The sequence below is a fragment of the Salvia splendens genome, chromosome 9 (assembly GCF_004379255.2).
Source record: "Salvia splendens isolate huo1 chromosome 9, SspV2, whole genome shotgun sequence".
Lineage (NCBI taxonomy): Eukaryota > Viridiplantae > Streptophyta > Magnoliopsida > Lamiales > Lamiaceae > Salvia > Salvia splendens.
The window spans coordinates 30202879-30223510 of record NC_056040.1 but is presented as its reverse complement, the minus strand read 5'-3'; the positions used below and the strand labels follow the sequence as shown (position 1 = coordinate 30223510).

Here is a 20632-nt window from a genome sequence, read left to right as displayed (position 1 = left end):
TGACAACCTGTTTCATCACATCAAAAATTGTTCAAAACAAATTACTTTCATACATTCCGAAAGAACGAATCACATTCGAAATCTATCTAGATGAAGGCGTGAACTTTGTCGGAGCTTTCCCTTTGTTCTTCCTTGTTGACAATCCCCTTAATACATTGTGCATAGCCCTCCCAATCGCACTTGATGAACTCTTCATAGCTGGTCGTGAGGATCCCTCGGACGTTCGTCGGAATATTACTTCGTCTTCTTCTTCCCCGCCGACTTCTTCTTCTTCCCCGCCCTCTTCTTCTTCTTCTTCTTCCCCGCCCTCTTCTTCCCCCACAGGATCAACAAATTGATAATTTTGAAAGTATGAATCACGCCCTGGTTGAGTTGCACCCCAATCAGACCCACCGCCAAAGAACGAATCACATGATGCCCGTGCTCCCCATTGCGAGGGCTCGTGGCTTGCACCACTCAACTGAGACCATCCTGGGGGATCGTGCTCCGGACTCAAGGGCTCTGGTACCGCATAATCAGGTTGCGGCGGTTGCTGCTGCGACAACCTATGCTGTCGTGTAATCCCGTGTCCTCCCGTCCGGACACCCGGCAGTCCATGACGAAGAGAAGTTGGTGGGCGTGGCGGCATGACCACATTTCGCCGTTGCGATGTTGGATACTCCATCACATCAGTATGGTCCGTCGTACGAAGCGCCTCAGCAGCCATTGCACGAATCTGCCGTAATCGAGGGTCTGTGTCGTGTTCAGAGGTCAAATGCCATATCCCCTGAATGGTCTCGACCTAGATAGCACAAATACAAAATCATTACAATCAATCTATACAAACTTCAAACAAATACATTATAATATAAAAAAACATAACATACCAATTTCATCATAGAAGATGCTGACTCGTTCATCCCAACCGTTGACTGTGTCGCAGGTTGAACTAGGTACGACACTGTGATCCTATTGAACCACGCCATATAGCCCGGATTAATGCTACCATCCATGGTCATCGTGGCATGATCAAAATTTGCTTGGAACCTGTGGTGTCTCAAATCCCATTCTTCAATGTAGAATTTATGTACCTTAGCCCAATCGGCGCCCTTCCTCCCACGGCGGTGACTTTTAGACAGATGTCCGGCATTATGTAGCATCCTATCACAATACTGAGGAATACGCTGGTAGCGGTTGATTTGTCGGCAAACGCGTCCAGCCTCGTGTGCCTCGACAAATGACCAGCACACCAAATATGTGTCGCACAAGTAGGATGTGGTCGAATCAATGCAGTAATCGGGCAGGATACAATCTGTATATGGTGTCCACAGAAACTACAAAAACATAATATCATTCACACAATTAATTTCATACTAGATTAATTCATTAGCTAAGCTAACAAAAATAAATTTCACCTGGCCCGGACGAATCAATGATAACTGATCACGATAATGAGCTACTGAATGTTGGGGCGCATTTCCAATTTCAGTAACTCCGTGCCACCTACACGGAATATTAATATCAAAAGTTACCCAAAAAAATACATAATTAAGTACGTTACTTAAAAAAAATATTACTTGGCTCCACACGGGGTATACGGCGTGTGCGTAGGCGATATCAAGAAGGCTGGCCTCAATGTAGGCATTCTTTCCCACGCCCACAGCTGCAAGAGAACCATAGGGCCACCCACATCTCTTCTCTGTCTGCCTACAGAAGCTTCGCACAAATAATGATACAGGTATGCTAAAGCAGCACTACCCCAACTGATATTAGCCACGTCTTCCGGATCGTCAAAGGCATTTATCCACATAAAGGGGACCTTGCACCCGGTAGTGTCCGGTAAAATAAGCCCCCCTAACAAGATTAGAGCATGTATACGTGCTCTTTGGACGTATGCATACTCATGCAGCCCATCACCCAACGGCATAGTCGCTTGGTTGATCAGAGACGTCATCAACAACCCACCGTGCTTCGTTTCTGTTTCTGCGTCAGGTATCCATCCCAACACATCTCTACACTTGCTGGGCCAATCTTCATATCCAATAGGGTAGTCACAGCCAGTGAAAACACGACCGGCTGCTCTCAAACCCCACAGGTTTTGCACATCCTGTAAGGTTACGGTTACCTCACCAACTGGAAGGTGGAAACAGTGGGTCTCAGGCCTCCATCGCTCGATCAATGCAGTTATTAGGTCATTGTCCATCCTTCTTGGCCTTCCACATTCAATCACACCTCTGAACCCCCAAACATCAAGCCAATGCATCACATCTTCATGTATTGGCAGTGCCCAAACCTTACTCTCCGTCCTACGAACTCTCAACACATTTGTTGTGCCATTCGCCAACAATGATGCTGAAATATGTTCGTTTTGATGAAACAGTACGGATGGATCCTCAGGTCCATAACATAACTGTTGTTCAGAACTTGCAGATGCCATCTACTTCAAAACATTCACCCAACATATAATAGCATAAGATAACTAAAATTTTCACATTTTTGCACAAGAATATATCTATTTTCTGCACTTTGTGTATATAATTTCAATTGAACCACTTACTTCTACAATTGACCCTAAATTCATGTGAAACACACAAATACGCAACAAAACAACACAAATAAACAACACACTAACAGAAATCGTCCGTAAATTGAGCAATTTCATATAAACCCTAACTTTACTAAATTAGGGAAAACCTCCATAACTTCAGCAATTATTGATTTATGTAGCCAAATGGATGAATAATTACCGAAATATGTTTGGTATTTGGTTGAAATCTGTCGGAAAACGCCTCAAATCGCCGGAAATCGTCGCTGAAATCGCCCATCCTTCGCTGCTCGCTGCGTCGTCTGTCAATTACGAGCATTCTGCCCTCTTAATCCCGATTTAACGACGCACAAATAATATACGTCTTTACTGAAAGACGCATATATATTGTGCGTCTTTTAGCAACGACGCATAACAGTTATGCGTCGTTTATCGACGCATAATCTATATGCGTCGTTTTTTATAGACGCATATTATTTGTGCGTCTTTCAGTAAAGACGCATAACATTTGTGCGTTTCATTAATAACGACGCACAAATGTTATGCGTCACTCACTGTGCGGGAATTCATCTATTGCTCTTCATTAAATTGGAATTAAGTTAACATGCATTCACAAAAATAGAATTTTGCCGCTTCGCCACTCATATCCGTGCGATGTACAACTCAATTGAATTTTATCACTAAATATATATTGAATTCATTACCTAAAATCAAATAAAACTATATTATCAAGTTGAACATCGCATTCGCTCCAACTCTGATAGCACTTTCAAATTGCAATAACCCTGAATTGTGAGCTTTACCCCGTGAAAAATTGCATTTATAGCTGGTAAAAATAATATCCAACAACATAATCACCCTCCTTAGGTAGATCTCGTCTATGTAACTATCATACACCCACTGTGCAACCATCACATTGTGCATTGTTACATATTATCCCCTGCCAAACCTTGCGAAGCTCTAACACATATATTTGTATTTAAATAAAAATACAGAATTATGATACTGATTCAATATTCAATAATTATAGTGTACATATATACTCGTTATTCGTAAATATTCTAATCAATAACTGATAATTCGATTATTATCTTGATTCAAATACAAATCACATTTACTATTATAGTGCTCCTACATATAAACTAGTTTTAAAATATTTTTTTAATTCGAGACTCATGAATATTGAAATTGAAAATACAGACAACTCAAATATCACTTCGATTAAAAAGAATTAAAATTAAAATTAGAATATAAAAATTATATATTTATAATCAAATATATATTCCACAACCTTTGACTTTGTCTCACTTAAGGATAATGTTAAAAGACACCTTATCACTTTCCTATGTTTAAAGGAAAAAAACTACAACATATATACATTGGACAAAAAATTAACTTTTGAAGACGTGATGTAGAATAAAGGTTGTTGGTCCTAAATAAATGACCAAAATATAAATTTGGTTCAAAACATTTACTTTTTGAAAAACAAGTCCATAACAAATGAAAATGTCGACGAAATAGTTCTTTTGTTTATGGTTCCGTCAAAAAACTAACGGTCAAAGCTAATTGCACATTGGCCTGTTAGTTTTTTTATGGAACCGTAAAAAAAGGAACACTCCGACAAGAATTTCATTTATTATGGACCTGTTTTTCAAAAAGAAAATGCTTTGGACCAAATTCATATATTGATCGTATGTTTAGGACCAAAATTGACATTTACTCCGTAACGTATTAAACAATCAATTATCCTTGCAAGCTCTCAAATGAGAATTTAATGAAAGGTTACTACTTAAATATTGTATTTTTTTAGTTACAATTTTAATTTTATCCTTTTACTTGTCTCATTTAAAATAAAAATAAAAATAAATTTTTTAAATTACATAACTGTGATCAACGTATGTTCTGTGATGATTATCCGACATTTAAATCACATTAATAATAGTAATTAATATACAATCATACATGTATTAACAATAGTATGAATATTTCTGAAGCTGACGTGGATTATATTAAAAGCAATTTTAATTAAATTATAATTTTTTATTTAAAATAATATTTTTATAAATGAATTGAAACAAATTAGAATTCTCACTTTTCTACGACGTTTAAACGATAAAACATTTTCCGGAACAAGTAAATTAAAATGCTTTTTGTCTCTATTTTTGGTTATTCTTTGATGTGGTAAAATAATTTCATCCAAAATTTTCATAGAAACATATCTTTGCTCTTGATATTTTTGATTAATTTGATGCTTACTTTTATGAAGCAGCGAAATACCTATGGTTTGGTACATAATGAATTGTCCGTCTTTTTTTTGCAAGTCAGACAAGGTGGTTCTACAATCAATACTCCTTTCTTCATCAATATAATTATGAGAGACTCAAATTCTATATTAGCCAATTGGCCCAACACTAAATTCAAATAAAAGAAAATAAACCCATTTGAAAAATTAAAGAAAGGAAATAAAGATTTAAAAAGTAAAACACACCAATACACTCCCAAATCCCAAAACGCGTAGCTTCTCTCTTTCTCACCTTTCTTCCCCAAAGCATTCAAATTCTCATAGTTTTATACTCCCAAATTCTCAAAGTTTTACACACCCAACTCCCATCACTCTCTGTCCCTCGGTTTCTCTCACAATTTCCGTCAGATTCCAGTTCCCACCATTATCGGACAGCCCCAAACCCACCCGAAATTTGAGCTTGTTCGATTTCGAAAACTTAAAACGTTGGTTGTTTTGATTGTTTGATCGATTACCCGATTTAATAGATTGATTACAGATTGATAGGCGATAGTGTATGATGTTTGAGTGCAGCAGTAAGACATTGGAATTGGGTGGGAGTAGTGTATACCTTCAATGACAGATTGTGAATGAATAGGCGATCCTTCCCCTCTTGAATTTGGTTCTCGCTTTCTGACAGAGGTTACGATGAGTTGATTTCAAAACTTGTAGAATAGAGAGGTGATACGGTCCCCAGCCAGCCGGTGCCGGCTGCCCAGATAACCGAGGCGTTGCCGGAAACGAGGGAGAAGCGTCGTGAGCAGCAGCTACAGCAGCCATCCAATGCGACGACAAAGTCAAAGAGGAAAGTGCGTCCGCCTGAGAAGTTGGGCGACTTTGTTCCCAAAAAATTTACTCCCTCTGTCCCCGAATAAGAGTCGCTAATTTCCATTTTGGGCCGTCCCCCATTAAAAGTCACTCTTCATTTTTATCATAAATAGTAGTAGGCCTCACATTCCACTAACTCACTCCACTCACGTTTTATTATAAAACCAATAATCAAATGTGGGTCCCACATTCCACTAACTTTTTCAACCAACTTTTCTCTACATTTCTTAAAACTCGTGCCCGGTCAAAGAGCGACTCCTATTAGGGGACGGAGGGAGTATTATTTAGATAGTTATTTTATGTTTTATTATTTTTGGATATTAGAACTTTTATTATTATTTATTTTCGGTAAGTGTCGAGCGTAATTATAAATTCCGTCTCGGGTTTTCTTTGTTGATTATTTCCCTAGATAACTAGAAGGTCGAATCAACCCTAAGGTCCTTAGTCTATAAATAGGGCTTTTGTTCATACTCTCAACTATGAATGAAAATATTATTTGCCTACACATATTGTGATTATTCCACAAACCCTAGTTCTCACGTTGCCTGACGGAATACCCGTGCACAGCCTGAAACTAAAATTTCCACAGACCCTACGCGAGGGCGTCGGAACTGCTTTGGTCGCCGAGCAACAGCCGCCGATCTCCGTTAAGGGAGAAACCCTTAACATCTGATGCTTTCATCCGTGTAATCATGAGACGTTTCAATAACAACAACGACAAGTCGGTTTGGCCTCATGTATTGTATTTAAATTGTGTAGACCATAATTTGTATTTCACAACATTAGACTTATATTAAGGAAATGGATTATTAAATTCAACGTGTTATTTCTCAATCACAATTTCAAACTCGTAAAACAAGTTATCTAGTGGTGGTAAACGTCATGGAATAAACGAAAATAATTCAGTCAACGCACATTCAAAACTCCAAATCGAATTAGGTCAAAGGAATATCAAATAATCATTTCACTCGTCATTTAATTCACGGACTTCACAATATTAAAAGCATTAAATGTAAAAAAAAAATAGGGTTCAAAAAGTGGGGCGTTATATTAACAAAGAAAATAGTAGTCCTCAATGGATTGTTACATAATGCAATAGTAGTCTCTTGTTTGATTTTGAATTGGAATCTTGTTAAACGCCAACAATGGGAACTAGTACAAGAATACTCAATGTCAAAACACTTATGAGGATACAAAGGTATTGTCTCAGGAATCCGTAACATTTAACCAGTAAAGAATCTCTTCCAGGATTGCCATGGCAGAAATCCACCTGCACCAGCAATTGTAATAACATTCTCTATTTAATAATATTTGGAAACTATATCTTCTAAAACCAATCAATATCCACGAATAATGAATTCATACCGCAAGCAGGGCATCGAAAATAATACTTATTGTCCCTTAATACAAGGCCAGAGCCTCTACACACCTTGCAATTTCTCTGTTCCACAATTCTCTTGCTGAACTCAACCCCGGCCACCACAAATGGAGCAACACCCGCTGCACGCCCCGCCCGCATAATTATTTTATTTTATTTGTTTAAATACTAACAGAAATAAAAAAAATAAAAGTTACCTATAGCTCCAACCACAATTTGCCAAGTTAGCTCGGGGTCGGAAGTGATGGCATCGTTCACGGTCACTGCCCTTGATTGGAATCGGATAATGTTGCCCGGTTTGTTTGTGCAACGATGGTCGATCCTGGGATTCACTATCACGATGGACGAACTTGGGAAAATGTTTTGAGCACCCAGCATCTCTCAATAATGTATTGCCTTCTCACGCCTACGCCATTTTCATGTTAACATTCAGAGCCATACAAATGCCCGACGTTCAGATTACTCCACGTCATTCTAAAAATCTATAGTCCAGAATATTTGACTACTTATTTTAGAGGGTCAAACTTTTGTCTTATTCGAATTTTGCAATCATAGTATTGATTTATTTTAATTTACAGCCAATAAAAATTATGACGTTGGTATGTAATAATGTGTATAAATTTTCAGTGAAGGAGTATGTAATATTATGTGTATTAATTTTATAATTATAATTTATTAGTATTATGTTTATATATAAATTACTACATCCGTCCAAATTAAGATGACACATTTCTTAGCCATTACAGGATTTTAGGAAAATGTGACATCTTAGTAGGATGGAGGGAGTAGTATTTTAATACTCCCTCCGTCCAATTGAAGATTACTCACTTTCCTTTTTGGTTTGTCCCAATCAATATGACACATTACTTCAAATGAAAACACTTATCTCTACTTTATTCCATCTCTCTTATTTTACTCCATCTCTCTTACTTTATTATCTCCACTTCACAAACAAAATGAAACTACATAAATTCTCGTGCCGCCCAAGGAAATGGTCATCTTCCTTGGGCGGAGGGAGTAGTTTATTTTACAACACACTACTAGAAAATTGGCCTTTAATGACACCTAAAATTGCCACTAGAAAACTATTGTTGTGGCACTTTGCCTGTAATGGCACTTTTGGAAGTGCAGCACCAGGTACCTGTAGTAAGAGGTAGTGCATAGATAATACATCTATGATGGCACTTTTTATGTTGAAGTGCAGTAACAATATATTATAAAGTGCAGTGAAAAGCTAGTGTGTAGATAGTACATCTATGCTGACATTTTTTATAAAGTGTGATAAAAAAAGTGTAGTGAGAAGCAATTTTTCTAGTAGTGACATCCTTATAATTCATTTGTATCTATATTTATATAAAAATGTAATAACATATACTCTCTCTAGATCTGTCCCTGAAAATTTGTTACATATTTTCATTTTCGTCTCTCCCACAAAATTTGTCTCATTTCATTTTTTATCATTTTTGATAGTGGGACTCACATCCCACTAACTTATTCTCACTCATATGTTATTATAAAACTATATTTAAAAGTGGGACTCACATTACATTAACTTATTCTCACTCATATTTTATTATAAAACTATACTTAAAACGATTCACATTCCACTAACTTTTTAAATCCATTTTCCACCTATAACTCGTGCCTGATCAAAATGTGATAAAATTTAAGAGATGGAAGAAGTATTTACTGGGTCATCAGATGGATTGTTTTGCATGTTTTACTTAAAAAAGGGGTGTGAGTTTAGTCCTTTGGCCCTACTTGGTATGATGGAATGGAATGACATTCCTACCTTCATTCTATTCCTTTGCTTGATAAATATTTTTCTTAGGAATCACCATTCCATTCCATTCCACATGGGAATAGTCATTCCATCTATTTAGCTAAGGAATGACCATTCCATTCCATTTCATTTTCCTTTCTTCTTATTTTAATTGTTAACAAAGTTATATAAATATTATTTTGTATTATATTTAAATTTATATCATCACAATTTTATAATAAAATTGAAATTTTAAAATTTTTAATAATTGAAAACACACACACACATGCATACACACACAGATACCCCCACCATACACACACACAGTAACACATAAGCGCGCACACACTACAACCACATATGCACACACACAACACCACGTATACATACACACCGCCACACGTACATAAACAACACCAAATATTCACACACAAGAAAAATGGAGTATTTGGCAAAAATATTTTTGAATATATATTTTTTTTTGGTAGAATCAACATATTAATTATTCATATTTCATTCCATTCCATTTTTATATTATTTGTAGTTATCAAATATAGGAATGGAATCAATCAAAGAACAACAATTTCATTCCTTTTGCATTCCTTGTGCTTACCAAGCACAAGAATGGAATGGAATTGCCATTCCATTCCTACCTTTATTCCATTCTCATCTCCATTCCATTTCATCATACCAAGAAACCCCTTAGTATTTCCTAGGGGTGGGTAAACAGTTTTCGGTTGTTCGGTTAACCGAGAACCGAATCGGAACCGGTCGGTTATTGGTTAACAGATAACCGAAATTTACGGTGTTCGGGTCGGTTCTGGTTTGACATTTTGCTCGAAGTCGGTTATCGGTTATAACCGACCGATTATCGGTAATTACCGATAATCGACTTATAACCGAAATTAAATTCAATTTTAATTTGAATTATATTTTTAATTAATACTAGAAAATTTGTAATTTACTTTCAAACTTTATCACAATAGAAGAAATTGTAATTTACTTCCAAATTTTGTCAAAGTCTCATATTACAATGTCAAAAAAGTTTATTTTAATTTGTGTTACGATCAGTTATACTTATAATATTTCAAATTCCATAAAGTGTCTAGAGTCTAAACATTATTTTAAAAATAAGATCTCTCAAACTCAATAAAGTTTTATTGCTTAAGCATTACTACTATTTTAAAAATAGGATAACTCTTCACTTATTATTGGAGAAAAGTTTTTAAACTTTAGATCATTTAAAGTTTAAGTCTTTTAAAGTGTCTTAACAATTTATGTACTACTTGTAAATATGAGTATAATAATAATAATAATAATAATAATAATAATAATAATAATAATAATAATAATAATAATAATAATAATAATAATAAGTAGATGAAAAGTTAAAAGTTAATACCATAAATAATTTTAATTTTAATTATATTTTTAATTAATGATAAAAGTAATTGTAGTTGATACGCTCGGATTTTGCACGGTTTTAAGGCCATTATTTGGTCCGTTTTGAATGTGAAAGTTGCATTACATGTTCATTATTTGCATATTTTATCTATTTTGGTATTTTGACATTTTTTGTGAGAAATGTGCATATTTGAGCCTAAAAAGGGAGTCAAAACGCGAAGTTGGAAATTTGCAGTTGTTCTGCATGTCCAGCGGTCCGCTGCAACACTGTAGGCAACCGCTGGCTCCCAACGACCGCTAAGTCAGCAGCGGCCCGCTCCGGGAAGTTGTGCATGAAGAACAAGACACGCCCAGCGACCGCTAGGAAGTGTGTGGCGACCTCTACAAAGAGTCCAGAGAGTTACGGGATGATAGCCATCGACCGCTGAAACAAGTGCAGCGACCGCTGTCCAAGAGTCAGAAGCCTCGGACCAACCCACAGCGACCGCGGGCCAAGGTGCAGCGGCCCGTTGGGAAAAAGCGGCGAGCAGTTTTTGCCCCTCTTTCTCTCTAAGATTTACCATATTTTGCAACTCTTTTCCTTATTTGAGATGGAGGATTTTCTCCCTATAAATACCTCCCAATGCTTCATAAAAAAGATCTTCTCTTTGCCATATATTTCAAGAGATTAAAAAGCTAGAGAACTTCATTGTGCAAGGGGTTGAAGAAGGATTCAAGTTTGCATCAAGGCTACAAGGATTCAACTTTTGGGTTCTATTTGCTTTAGTTCTTATGTTTTCATTGTCTTCCCTACAATCTATGTGTTTAGATTATTCTATCATGTGTAACTAAATTCATATGATTCTAGGGATGTGTTAATAACGATATTGATTATACAATTCCTTTTTCTATTTAATATCCGTTTTGTTCTTACTTTGTTTCTTCCTTAAGTTAATGGATAATGCTTCACGTTTGAGTGACACATTCTGTGATGATTTAATATAACTTGCTACATAATCGTGAGAGGAGGTTGACGAGTTAGATCCACTTAATAGACACTACAATTAGCTTCTTTTAAAACGGCATTGTTAATTGAGAGTGGTGACTTTTCAAGGGTCTTGGAAACTTTTAGGAGTTGCGTATTTATGATTGACAACCCTAATGTTTGTAATCAATGTTTGCATCGCATGAGCATAAGACAGGTGACTCGTTCTATCAAAGTAAGAACTGTGCTAGAGTGTTGTAGTTGGAATTTGTATAACCATAATTGTGAACACACATCCCTGGAATTCCCTTATCTCTATACTTTTATCTCCGTGATTTATTTGCAATTAGTTGTTTATTGCTTTCAAACTGTTCTTTGTTTTTAAAAATTCTCAAATCTTTCGGTTTTCCAAATAGTAATTGAGTTTTAGTAGAGGATAGACAGTCTGTGTCTAGTTTCCCCGTGATCGATATCCGGTAATAACCTTTAACTATACTATTCTTATTCTGTATACTTGCAGGTATTTATAGTGCTAATAAAAAGTGCATCAGTAATTTACTTTCAAACTTTGTCACAATAGAAGAAATTGTAATTTGCTTCCAAATTTTGTCGAAGTCTTGCAATGTCAAAAAAGTCTATTTTAATTTGTATCACTATCAGTTATACTTATAGTAGCTCAAAGTGTATAAAGTTTCTAAATATTATTTTATAAATAAGATCTCTCAAAGTCAATAAGGTGCTAAAGCATTACTACTATTTTAAAAATAGGATAACCCTTCACTTATTATTGGAGAAATGTTTTAAAATTTTATCATTTTTAGTTTAAGTTTTTTAAAGTTCTTAAACAATTTATGTATTACTTGTAAATAGAAATATAATAATAATAAAATAATAATAATAATAATAATAATAATAATAAAAAAAGTAGATGAAAAGTTGAAACCATAAATAATTTTAATTTCAATTCGGTTAGTTCGGTTATAATTGATAACCGTTCGGCTCTAACCGAGTCGGTTAATTAAGTAATCGAACATGAGATCGGGTCGGTTCTGATTAGTTTTTTGACCAAATTTTAGAGTCGGTTAACCGATTATAAAAATATTGAATGAAAGAAACTGAAACTATTTAATGACCGTAGATCAATTGTAATTACAAGAACAATTACATGCTAATAAATAAATATAGTAATTCAAATCGTGTATCACAGTCGTGATATTCGAATTATCAAATTAGCAGCACAGTTCAAGGGCAGAGACAATGACGAAATCCCAACGCAAATGCACCATAACTTGATGCCCAATCTGGGGCGATGAGCAACAACTCCGACAATCTCGACCACCGCCACCTGAAGAATTCCGATGACCACCACAACGCAAAGAAAAAAGCAACTCTGCCCCGCCGCAACATCGCCTCTTCTAATCTCAATAGCCGGAATCAGCAAGTAAACCTGACAGAAGGCGTAGCAGTTGAAGACCATGGTCCCCACCGCCGATTCACTCACCTGAAAAACGGTTCCCCCCTTCAAAATCAAGATGAGAATAACCGCCACCTGAAACGAGGATTGTACGGCTATGCTCATCCACATGGGCCGGGTAATGATCTGACCCGACCCGTAAACCGGATCCGTATTTGCCCGAGCCGAGCTTCCGTAAATAGTAGTTATGGCAACCGCCGCAGCTCCCAAAATTTCCATAACGAGATTGATCCACAGCAGCTGCAACGAGCCCAGCGCTTCCTTGCCATTTCCAGCTAACAAAGAAACGATGTTGATGGTGAAAGCGGAGACCTCCATTATGAGCTTCAGTTGCACGATTTTTTCGATGCTTCTGCAAACTCGCCTCCCCAAATTCAGGATTGCGGGGATTAGCGTGAATTCGCTGGTTGGGACGAAGATGTCGGCGTCTTCGTTAGACGTTCCGAGGAAGATGCCGACGTCGGCTTGTTTGAGCAGAGGCGAGTCTCTGATAGCGGCTGATGCCGCGGCTACAACGTGGTGGTTCTGTCTTAGGTACTTCACCATCAGCATCTTGTCTCCGGGAGAGGCGTTGGCCATTACCAGAATGTCCTCCACGGTCTTCAGGCGGTCGGCTTCGGACTGGTTCCGGAAATCGCCAGCGTCGACTATTTTCCCGTCGTCTTCGCGCCTCAGTAGTCCCGAGTACACGGCGATGATCCTGGCCGTGTTTATGTCGTCGTCGACCGCGAATCTGACGCCAACTCCGGATTCCTGGCAATGTTGGATGGCTTGTATAAACTCGGCCGAATAGGGATTCTTCAAACACACAAGGCCTAACAAAATTAGGCCAGTTTGTAGGGTTTTGATGTTGTTTTCCTCGTCGCGAATCTCGCGTTTGTAAGCGAAAGCAAAGCAACACTGGCCGTATGGAGCGAGTAGTTGTTTAAAGGCTGTGGCCTTGAGGGCGTCTAGGGTTTCGATGTTCCCTTGTAAGGTGTAGTAATGGGAGCAGATTGGCAAGATGGAGTCTGGTGATCCTCTCCAGTGGACATGCACCACTACTTTATCTTCGACTCTGCATTCGCTTTCCAGAATTGAACAGCATAAATTCGTAGCCATTTGGTATCGAACCATGGATGTATAGTTACTTATAGTAGCACTCCGTCTCCGTGTTAGTAAGTCCTAGCACAGCCGTGGCCCAACTAAGAAGACAGATTTCCTCAAAACACCCATTTGTTGATGAGTGGAGTAATATTCCTTGGCGCAAAGCTTCGACAAGTTGTACGTCCACTTGCAGATGATGGTGAACGAGGTCAAAACCGATCCACAATTCTGCCATTTCTGAATGCTTCAAAACTAAACCCGTGGCGCAGATAGTGGTGATCAAGCCGACCGTAGCGCTAGCTTGAAGCTGCCCTACAGTGGCCTTGCAAGACTTGATTCTGTGAGAGGCATACGACAAGGAGACGAAGAGGGCTAAAGGTAAGCCTTCTCTGCTCGCGAACACAAGCACCAATAGCATCATAAACAAGCCCTTGGCCTTCAACCTCTCCTTCTTCACCACTTCCTTCATCAAATCCTCCATTCTGTTCTTCAATCCCTTGGGATCCTTATCCGCCTGAACCTTCTTCGCAACGAAACAACGGACGAATTGCACCAACAGAAGGACCAGCCAAAGGCTCAGCCAAATCTTATCGAATTTAGAGCTGGTTTTCTCAATAGCATCCAACAGTTGAAGGCGATGATCATCCCCAATATTTCTCATTAGCCTGTTTCTCTCTGTGTTGTCGCCCACCGACGTCACGAGCATACAACACCGGCCTTGAGACACTTCCCCGCCGGTAAACAGAGAAGGACTCTGGGAATAATCCACCTCCAAATCAGCGTTGAGCTTAAACGAATCATCACCGTTTATGAAAATGCCATCAGCGGGGATTCGATCACCGGTATTCAACCACACAATGTCACCAACAACGAGGTCGGATTCGAGGATCACATCAACCAAGCCATTCCTCACAACCCAAACGTCACCGTTCCGTTTGGAGAATTTCCTGAGCATCCATGTCTCCCTAAGAAAGCGAGCGGCGGCAGCGAAGCAGACAACAGAAGACAAGGCCAGCATAAAGAAAAGGGCATAGACAATACCCTCTGCTGCTCCATTGATCTTGATGCCAATGGCCAGGGAAAGCATCGTGCAACACAACAAGAGAATGATAGTGGTGTCTCGTAAAGCATCCCACAAGATGCCTTTTATGCTATGAGGTTGTGATTGTGAAGTAGGCATGTTTGAACCAAAGGCTTCACACCGGGATTTAAGGTCGGTTAGATCGCCTACTATTCCTGCTTCGAGATTTGTTCTCAACGCAGAAGCAATGTATTGGATGCCGCCGTAGCGGTCAAGGGCGTCTCTGCAGTTTCTTTCAACTGCTTCTGCTAGAATTTCTCGAGTGACCAAGTATTCTTCACTCTGCAGCATTTCTGTCTCTCAAAAATTAGTACTCACTTGGAAGTTAGATGAAAGGAAAACTGTATATATTCTAAACGAATGTAAGGTAGAAACAGAGAAGAATTCGGATGATAAATTATTGTGAGAAATTTACAAGTAGATGGGCATGACATGAATGTATATTACTACTATAATAAGTTTCCGTAGTTAGTAATGTTGACTGTGGAGCGAATCTGTTACATATAGCCAGGCCATGCAACGCATGCTTTCTACTTTCTACCTATTGTTTATACTCCATTCGTTCGCCATTATATGTCGCATTTTTTTTCCTTCCGGCTGCCAATAAATATCTCATTTCACTTGTACATTAGTGGATCTCACGTTCCACTAACCCATTCCACTCACGTTTTATAATAAAAGCTACTCGTTCCGTCCCATTAAAATATGTGCGATTAAAATGACACTGGAATTAATGCACAATTGGTTAAGTAAGAGAGAGAATGAGAGGGGTAGTTAAAGTATTATTAGTTGATAGTGAGACTCACATTATTATCAGTGTTTAAAGAGTTGTAATGGTGGGTCATAGAGATATAATTGGTAAATAAATTAATGTATATGGATAATGAGGTGGGGACAACTTTTCATAAATAAAAATACCTATATTTGTATGGGACGGACGGAAATGGAAAGTGCACTTATTTTTATGGGACAAAGGGAGTATTATACTGTAAAAGTGGATTCACCTTCGACTAACTTTTTTCACCATTTTCTTTTATAAAATCAAACAATTTCTTAAAACTCGCACAAATTAAAATTGGGATATTTACCGACGGACGGAGGTAGTATATCAAACTAACCCGTCTCCATCAACCGCCGAATGCTTCTTCAATTACCCAAGAAATTACATGATCGTTTCCCTCTCAGTTACGTACCTAATTAAACATTACTTTCTCACAATGGGGGTCTCTTATGTGAATCCTGACATCAGTTGTGAATTGTGATTTAATATGAATTTTTCAATCCACGTATTTTACTCTATGTCATCAAATTAGTACACCATGCGTCTCCGATATCCATATTCCTGAGTGACACAAAAATTAGGAAGAATTGTTAGGTGAAATAAATAGAGAGAAAAAAAGATAGTTGAATATTTTAAGAGCATCCACAATGGTTTTCGCCCAGCCATAGCCCAGCCATAGCCTAGCCACAAACTCCTTCTGCCACATCATCAGCACTAAAATTTCTCCTGCCATATCATCAAAACAAGCAAATAGCCCAGCCATAGCCCAACCACATCACTCAAAATTATATAAAACAAATAATGAACAATCACACAAAATACGGAATTAAATTTACGTCACAGATACGGGAAAATGCAACAATTTTATTTAAATTTTAAATAAATTACATTTTAAAAAATTACATAAATTTAAATAAAAACTAACGTCTTGCAATCCTCCGCGCCCACAACTCTTCAATTAAATCCTTTTGGAGTCGAATATGAGCATCCGTCTGACGCATGTCGGCATGTGCTTGGAGGAGGGCTTCTTCATCGTGAGGTACTCCACCTCGTACGTTGGCGGCGGCGACGCCGTGGCTTGGACCGGCTTCATTATCGTCGTTGACCCAATCAGTCAGTTGTACACCTTCATCTTCGACAATCATGTTGTGCATGATAATACAAGCGTACATTATATCAGCAATGCAGTCGACATGCCATAAACGCGTTGGACCCCTAACCGCCGCCCATCGAGACTGGAGCTCACCAAATGCGCGCTCCACGTCCTTGCGCGCCGACTCCTGTCGTGCCTCAAAGTAGGCCTTCCTCTCATCTGATGCGCATCGGATCGTCTTCACAAACACGGGCCACCTAGGGTATATCCCATCGGCCAAGTAGTAGCCCATATCATGCCGGTTGCCGTTGGCGACAAAACTGATGGCCGGCCCGATGCCCTGGCACTGCTCGTTGAAAAGGGGCGACTAGTTGAGGTCGTTGTTCGACCCGGCTATCCCAAAATACGCATGCCAAATCCACAGTCGGTAATCAGCTACGGCCTCGAGGATCATCGTGGGATTCTTTCCCTTATAGCCGGTCGTGTAGAACCCCTTCCAGGAAGTGGGACAGTTCTTCCACTCCCAATGCATACAATCTATGCTGCCTAACATTCCCGGGAACCCATGCTTCTCCCTGTGCATCTGCATCAGATCCTGACAGTCTTGGGGGGTAGGGCTTCGAAGGTACTGATCACTAAATATCTCAATCACGCCCTCACAGAAATACTTCATACATTCCAGGGAAGTCGTCTCACCGATGTGGAGGTACTCGTCCCACATGTCTGTCGCGCCTCCGTAGGCCAACTGCCGGATTGCCGCAGTGCACTTTTGAATAGGTGTGTGGCCGGGTCTGCCAGCCGCATCGTGCCTGAAGCGGAAATACATATATCGCTGCTCCAAGGCGTTAACAATAAGCATAAACAGGGCTCTGCTCATCCTAAAACGTCGCCTGAAAAGGTTGGCGTTGAACCGCGGCTCCTCTGCGAAGTAGTCTTCGTATAGGCGCTGATGTGCAGCTACGTGATCACGATCAATCGCTTGTCGGTGATGGACAACTGGCCGAGGTCGAGGTACCGCCGGCTGCAAGGCGCTTTGCATCCATTGGTCTATCCCGCTGTTGGTATATGCCTCAAGCGCTTCGGCCATTCGACGTTCGTACTCCTCAGTGTCCCCCCCACTACCTCCACTACTACCACCCGCGTTACTCATTTTTCGGTGTTGATCTTGTACATAAATTAAGATAGAGAGAGTACTCGTTAATACAAGTGGTGCGAATAAAAATGAAGTGCAAATCGCGTATATATAGTGTTTCGAAAATTGAAAAAAAAAAACCACTGGGCTATGCGCAGGGCGATCCGGGCGGTTTTTGACCGCCTAGCGCTAGGCGAAATTCATTTCCGAAAAACCGCTCGGCGGTTTTCGGCTTCTGCAATGGTTCGCCTAGCGACCGCCTAGCGCCGGCGCTCGGCTAGGCGGTGCGCTAGGCGCCATTGTGGATGCTCTAATAAAGAGAGAGAAGAGAGTCACTTATTTTCAAATATAAAAAGTGAACATCTTATGTGGAACAAACTAAAAAGAAAAAGTGTGCTATCTTGAATGAGACGGAGGGAGTATATCTTTTCCAAACATAAATGTAATAGTTTTCTCTATTAAGTATGACAAGTTTATGGACTCTTTGTTAATTTAATAACCATGAAGAGTCCAGCGTGTTAGTTTAAATTAAACAATTCTTTAAAAAACTCCAAATTTTCTTATAAATCTACTTTTAGAATGACTCAGGTTAAGAGGTCTCGCCGCATGCTTAATTAAGTACTCCACACAAGCATCATTATTTAATTAGTGCTACTTCAACAAATCATTGTCAGAATTAATTTTCCATATTGTTTGTCTCTTCGAACAGGTCTGGATCATGCTACAACAAAATCCGGAATATTATATTTGTGTAGGGGTAACTGTTCTATTTATTAGCTTTGTAAATTAGTATGTATAATTATTTAAAGACCATAGCAAATACAAAGAGATTTGACGAGAAGGAAAAGTCAGTTTGGAAAACAATTTTCTTTAAGTGTAGTTTCGTTTCCACTTGTTTTTCATGGAATAAGTCCCGCCGCCACTCCAAACTATCTCACGAATCACATACTTATTAATTTCTACTCGTTTCGCCCTAAAAAAATAAATTAATTTATCATTTTGGGGTTATTCCACAAAACTTGAGCAAGTCTAAATATAGAAAACTTTTAATTAATCACACACTATTGATAATGTGGGCCAAAAATCTACTAATACTACTTCCACTACCTTTTTACTCTTTCTTTCTTATTTTTTCTCATCTCTCTCTTATTTCACCAATTGCACATTAAAACACGTGTCATTTACAAGTTTGTATATTTTATGAGGACGGAGGAAGTATTAATTATTGATCTCCTTCTTTTCCAATAATATACTTATGTGTGTCAGTTTTGTAATATATTATAAATATCTCGTCTTAACTAAGATAACATACATTTCTATTTTAAAATAATACAGTAAATTTCTCTTCTAATTAATATGCTCAACTATTAATTTTTCAATTAAAATATTTGACTGTCTTTCTCTCTCCATTAAATATGTGCAACTGTATTTTTTTGAGATATCTCGTCTTAACTAAGATAACATACATTTCTGTTTTTTAAATAATACAGTAAATTTCTCTTCTAATTAATATGCTCAACTATTGTTTTTTCAATTAAAATATTTAACTGTCTTTCTCTCTCCATTTAATATGTGCAACTGTAATTTTTTTAGATATCTCGTCTTAACTAAGATAACATACATTTCTATTTTTTAAATAATACAGTAAGTTTCTCTTCTAATTAATATGCTCAACTATTATTTTTTAATGAAAATATTTAATTGTCGTTCTCTCTCCATTTAATACGTGCAACTGTATTTTTTTTTTATCTCAAATTAAATAGTCTTTCTCTCTCTATTTAATATGTGCAATTGTATATGCTCAACTATTGTTTTTTCAATTAACCGTATTTTTTTATCTCAAATTAAATAGTCTTTCTCTCTCCATTTAATACGTGCAACTGTATTTTTTTCATCTCAAATTAAATACAATAACTAATAACTCCTAAAATCCTGTTACGATAAAGAAATATGTCATCTTAATCGAGACAGATAGGTACCAATGGAGCATTTTTTATTGGTACCAATGCAACATTTTTTATACTAGTATTTTGTACCGAAAGCACCTCACCCAAGTTAGTTTAAAATCCGATCTGCTATTTTCTTTTATTTTATTGCCCTTCTTTTAGATTTTGATGTAAATTCCATACTGATTTATTTTTTTTGGTGTGGGGGGCTGGGGTAAAAGTACTCCATATATGTCTGAATCCCGTATGACTTTTGAACACGTTCAATTTTGCAATTGTGTGAAGATTATTTACTTTTTATAATTTTCCAAAATTTAACGCCTCTAAAATTTTAAAACAAGGACTCTTAGTTAATTATTCCATCCGTACTTCTGTAGCTAAGTCGTATTCCTTTTTGGGTTGTCTGTAAATGAGTTATTTCCTTTTTTGGCAAAAAGTACTTTAATTTCTCTTGTTTTACTCTCTCTTCATCTCTCTATATTTTTCTTTCTATTTTATTCTCCTTTTACTTAACTCATTTAAAATAATTTTTTCTTAAATCTCGTGTCGAAAAGAAATGTCTCTACTACGAAGGGACGGAGGAGTACTTGTTACTAAAATATATAGCGTGTATTGAATAATGGAAATGTCAATATGATCAACTTACTTGGTTTTGGGTCTTTAGGTTTGAACAAATTGAGCTAAAACAGAACTTATTTCTCTAGCTAGAGGTTTATTTCTAACCTTTCCCTTTCTATCTATTTGAGCCGACCGGTCCCCATTTATGACTAAATTGACATTTCTATTTTCAAAAGTGATTGAAATAGATGTTAAATAATCTATATAATCATTAAAGTGTTTGATACGAAAACAATTGATTCTTTACTAAAACAAGTCATGTCACGTAACTATACCAACT

The 20632-nt window shown here is 37.7% G+C and overlaps 4 protein-coding genes across 5 annotated transcripts; all 4 read right to left on the bottom strand.

Annotated features, from left to right (window-relative positions):
• Nucleotides 1-82: 82 nt before the first annotated feature.
• On the bottom strand, nucleotides 83-1590 carry LOC121749410. The gene is made up of 4 exons (XM_042143982.1): nucleotides 1557-1590; nucleotides 1395-1482; nucleotides 867-1313; nucleotides 83-781 (listed from the first exon to the last, which is right to left on the bottom strand). The coding sequence occupies exons 3-4, from the start codon at nucleotides 1137-1139 to the stop codon at nucleotides 83-85; spliced, it is 972 nt and encodes a 323-aa protein (XP_041999916.1). The 5' UTR covers nucleotides 1140-1313; nucleotides 1395-1482; nucleotides 1557-1590.
• A 5072-nt stretch (nucleotides 1591-6662) lies between these two features.
• On the bottom strand, nucleotides 6663-7450 carry LOC121746863. Of its 2 annotated transcripts, none has more exons than XM_042140812.1 (3): nucleotides 7209-7450; nucleotides 7063-7133; nucleotides 6663-6903 (listed from the first exon to the last, which is right to left on the bottom strand). In XM_042140812.1, the coding sequence occupies exons 1-3, from the start codon at nucleotides 7387-7389 to the stop codon at nucleotides 6766-6768; spliced, it is 390 nt and encodes a 129-aa protein (XP_041996746.1). In that variant the 5' UTR covers nucleotides 7390-7450; the 3' UTR covers nucleotides 6663-6765. The 2 variants fall into 2 exon arrangements, with proteins under 2 accessions (XP_041996746.1, XP_041996747.1); XM_042140813.1 differs by having other exon boundaries at nucleotides 6999-7133; nucleotides 7209-7445.
• Nucleotides 7451-12342: 4892 nt separating this feature from the next.
• On the bottom strand, nucleotides 12343-13716 carry LOC121749409 (calcium-transporting ATPase 12, plasma membrane-type-like). The gene has a single exon (XM_042143981.1). The coding sequence runs from the start codon at nucleotides 13714-13716 to the stop codon at nucleotides 12343-12345; it is 1374 nt and encodes a 457-aa protein (XP_041999915.1).
• A 25-nt stretch (nucleotides 13717-13741) lies between these two features.
• Nucleotides 13742-15073, bottom strand: LOC121749408 (calcium-transporting ATPase 12, plasma membrane-type-like). Its single transcript, XM_042143980.1, has one exon. It carries the CDS (start codon nucleotides 15071-15073, stop codon nucleotides 13742-13744), a length of 1332 nt encoding a protein of 443 aa, XP_041999914.1.
• Nucleotides 15074-20632: the final 5559 nt, after the last annotated feature.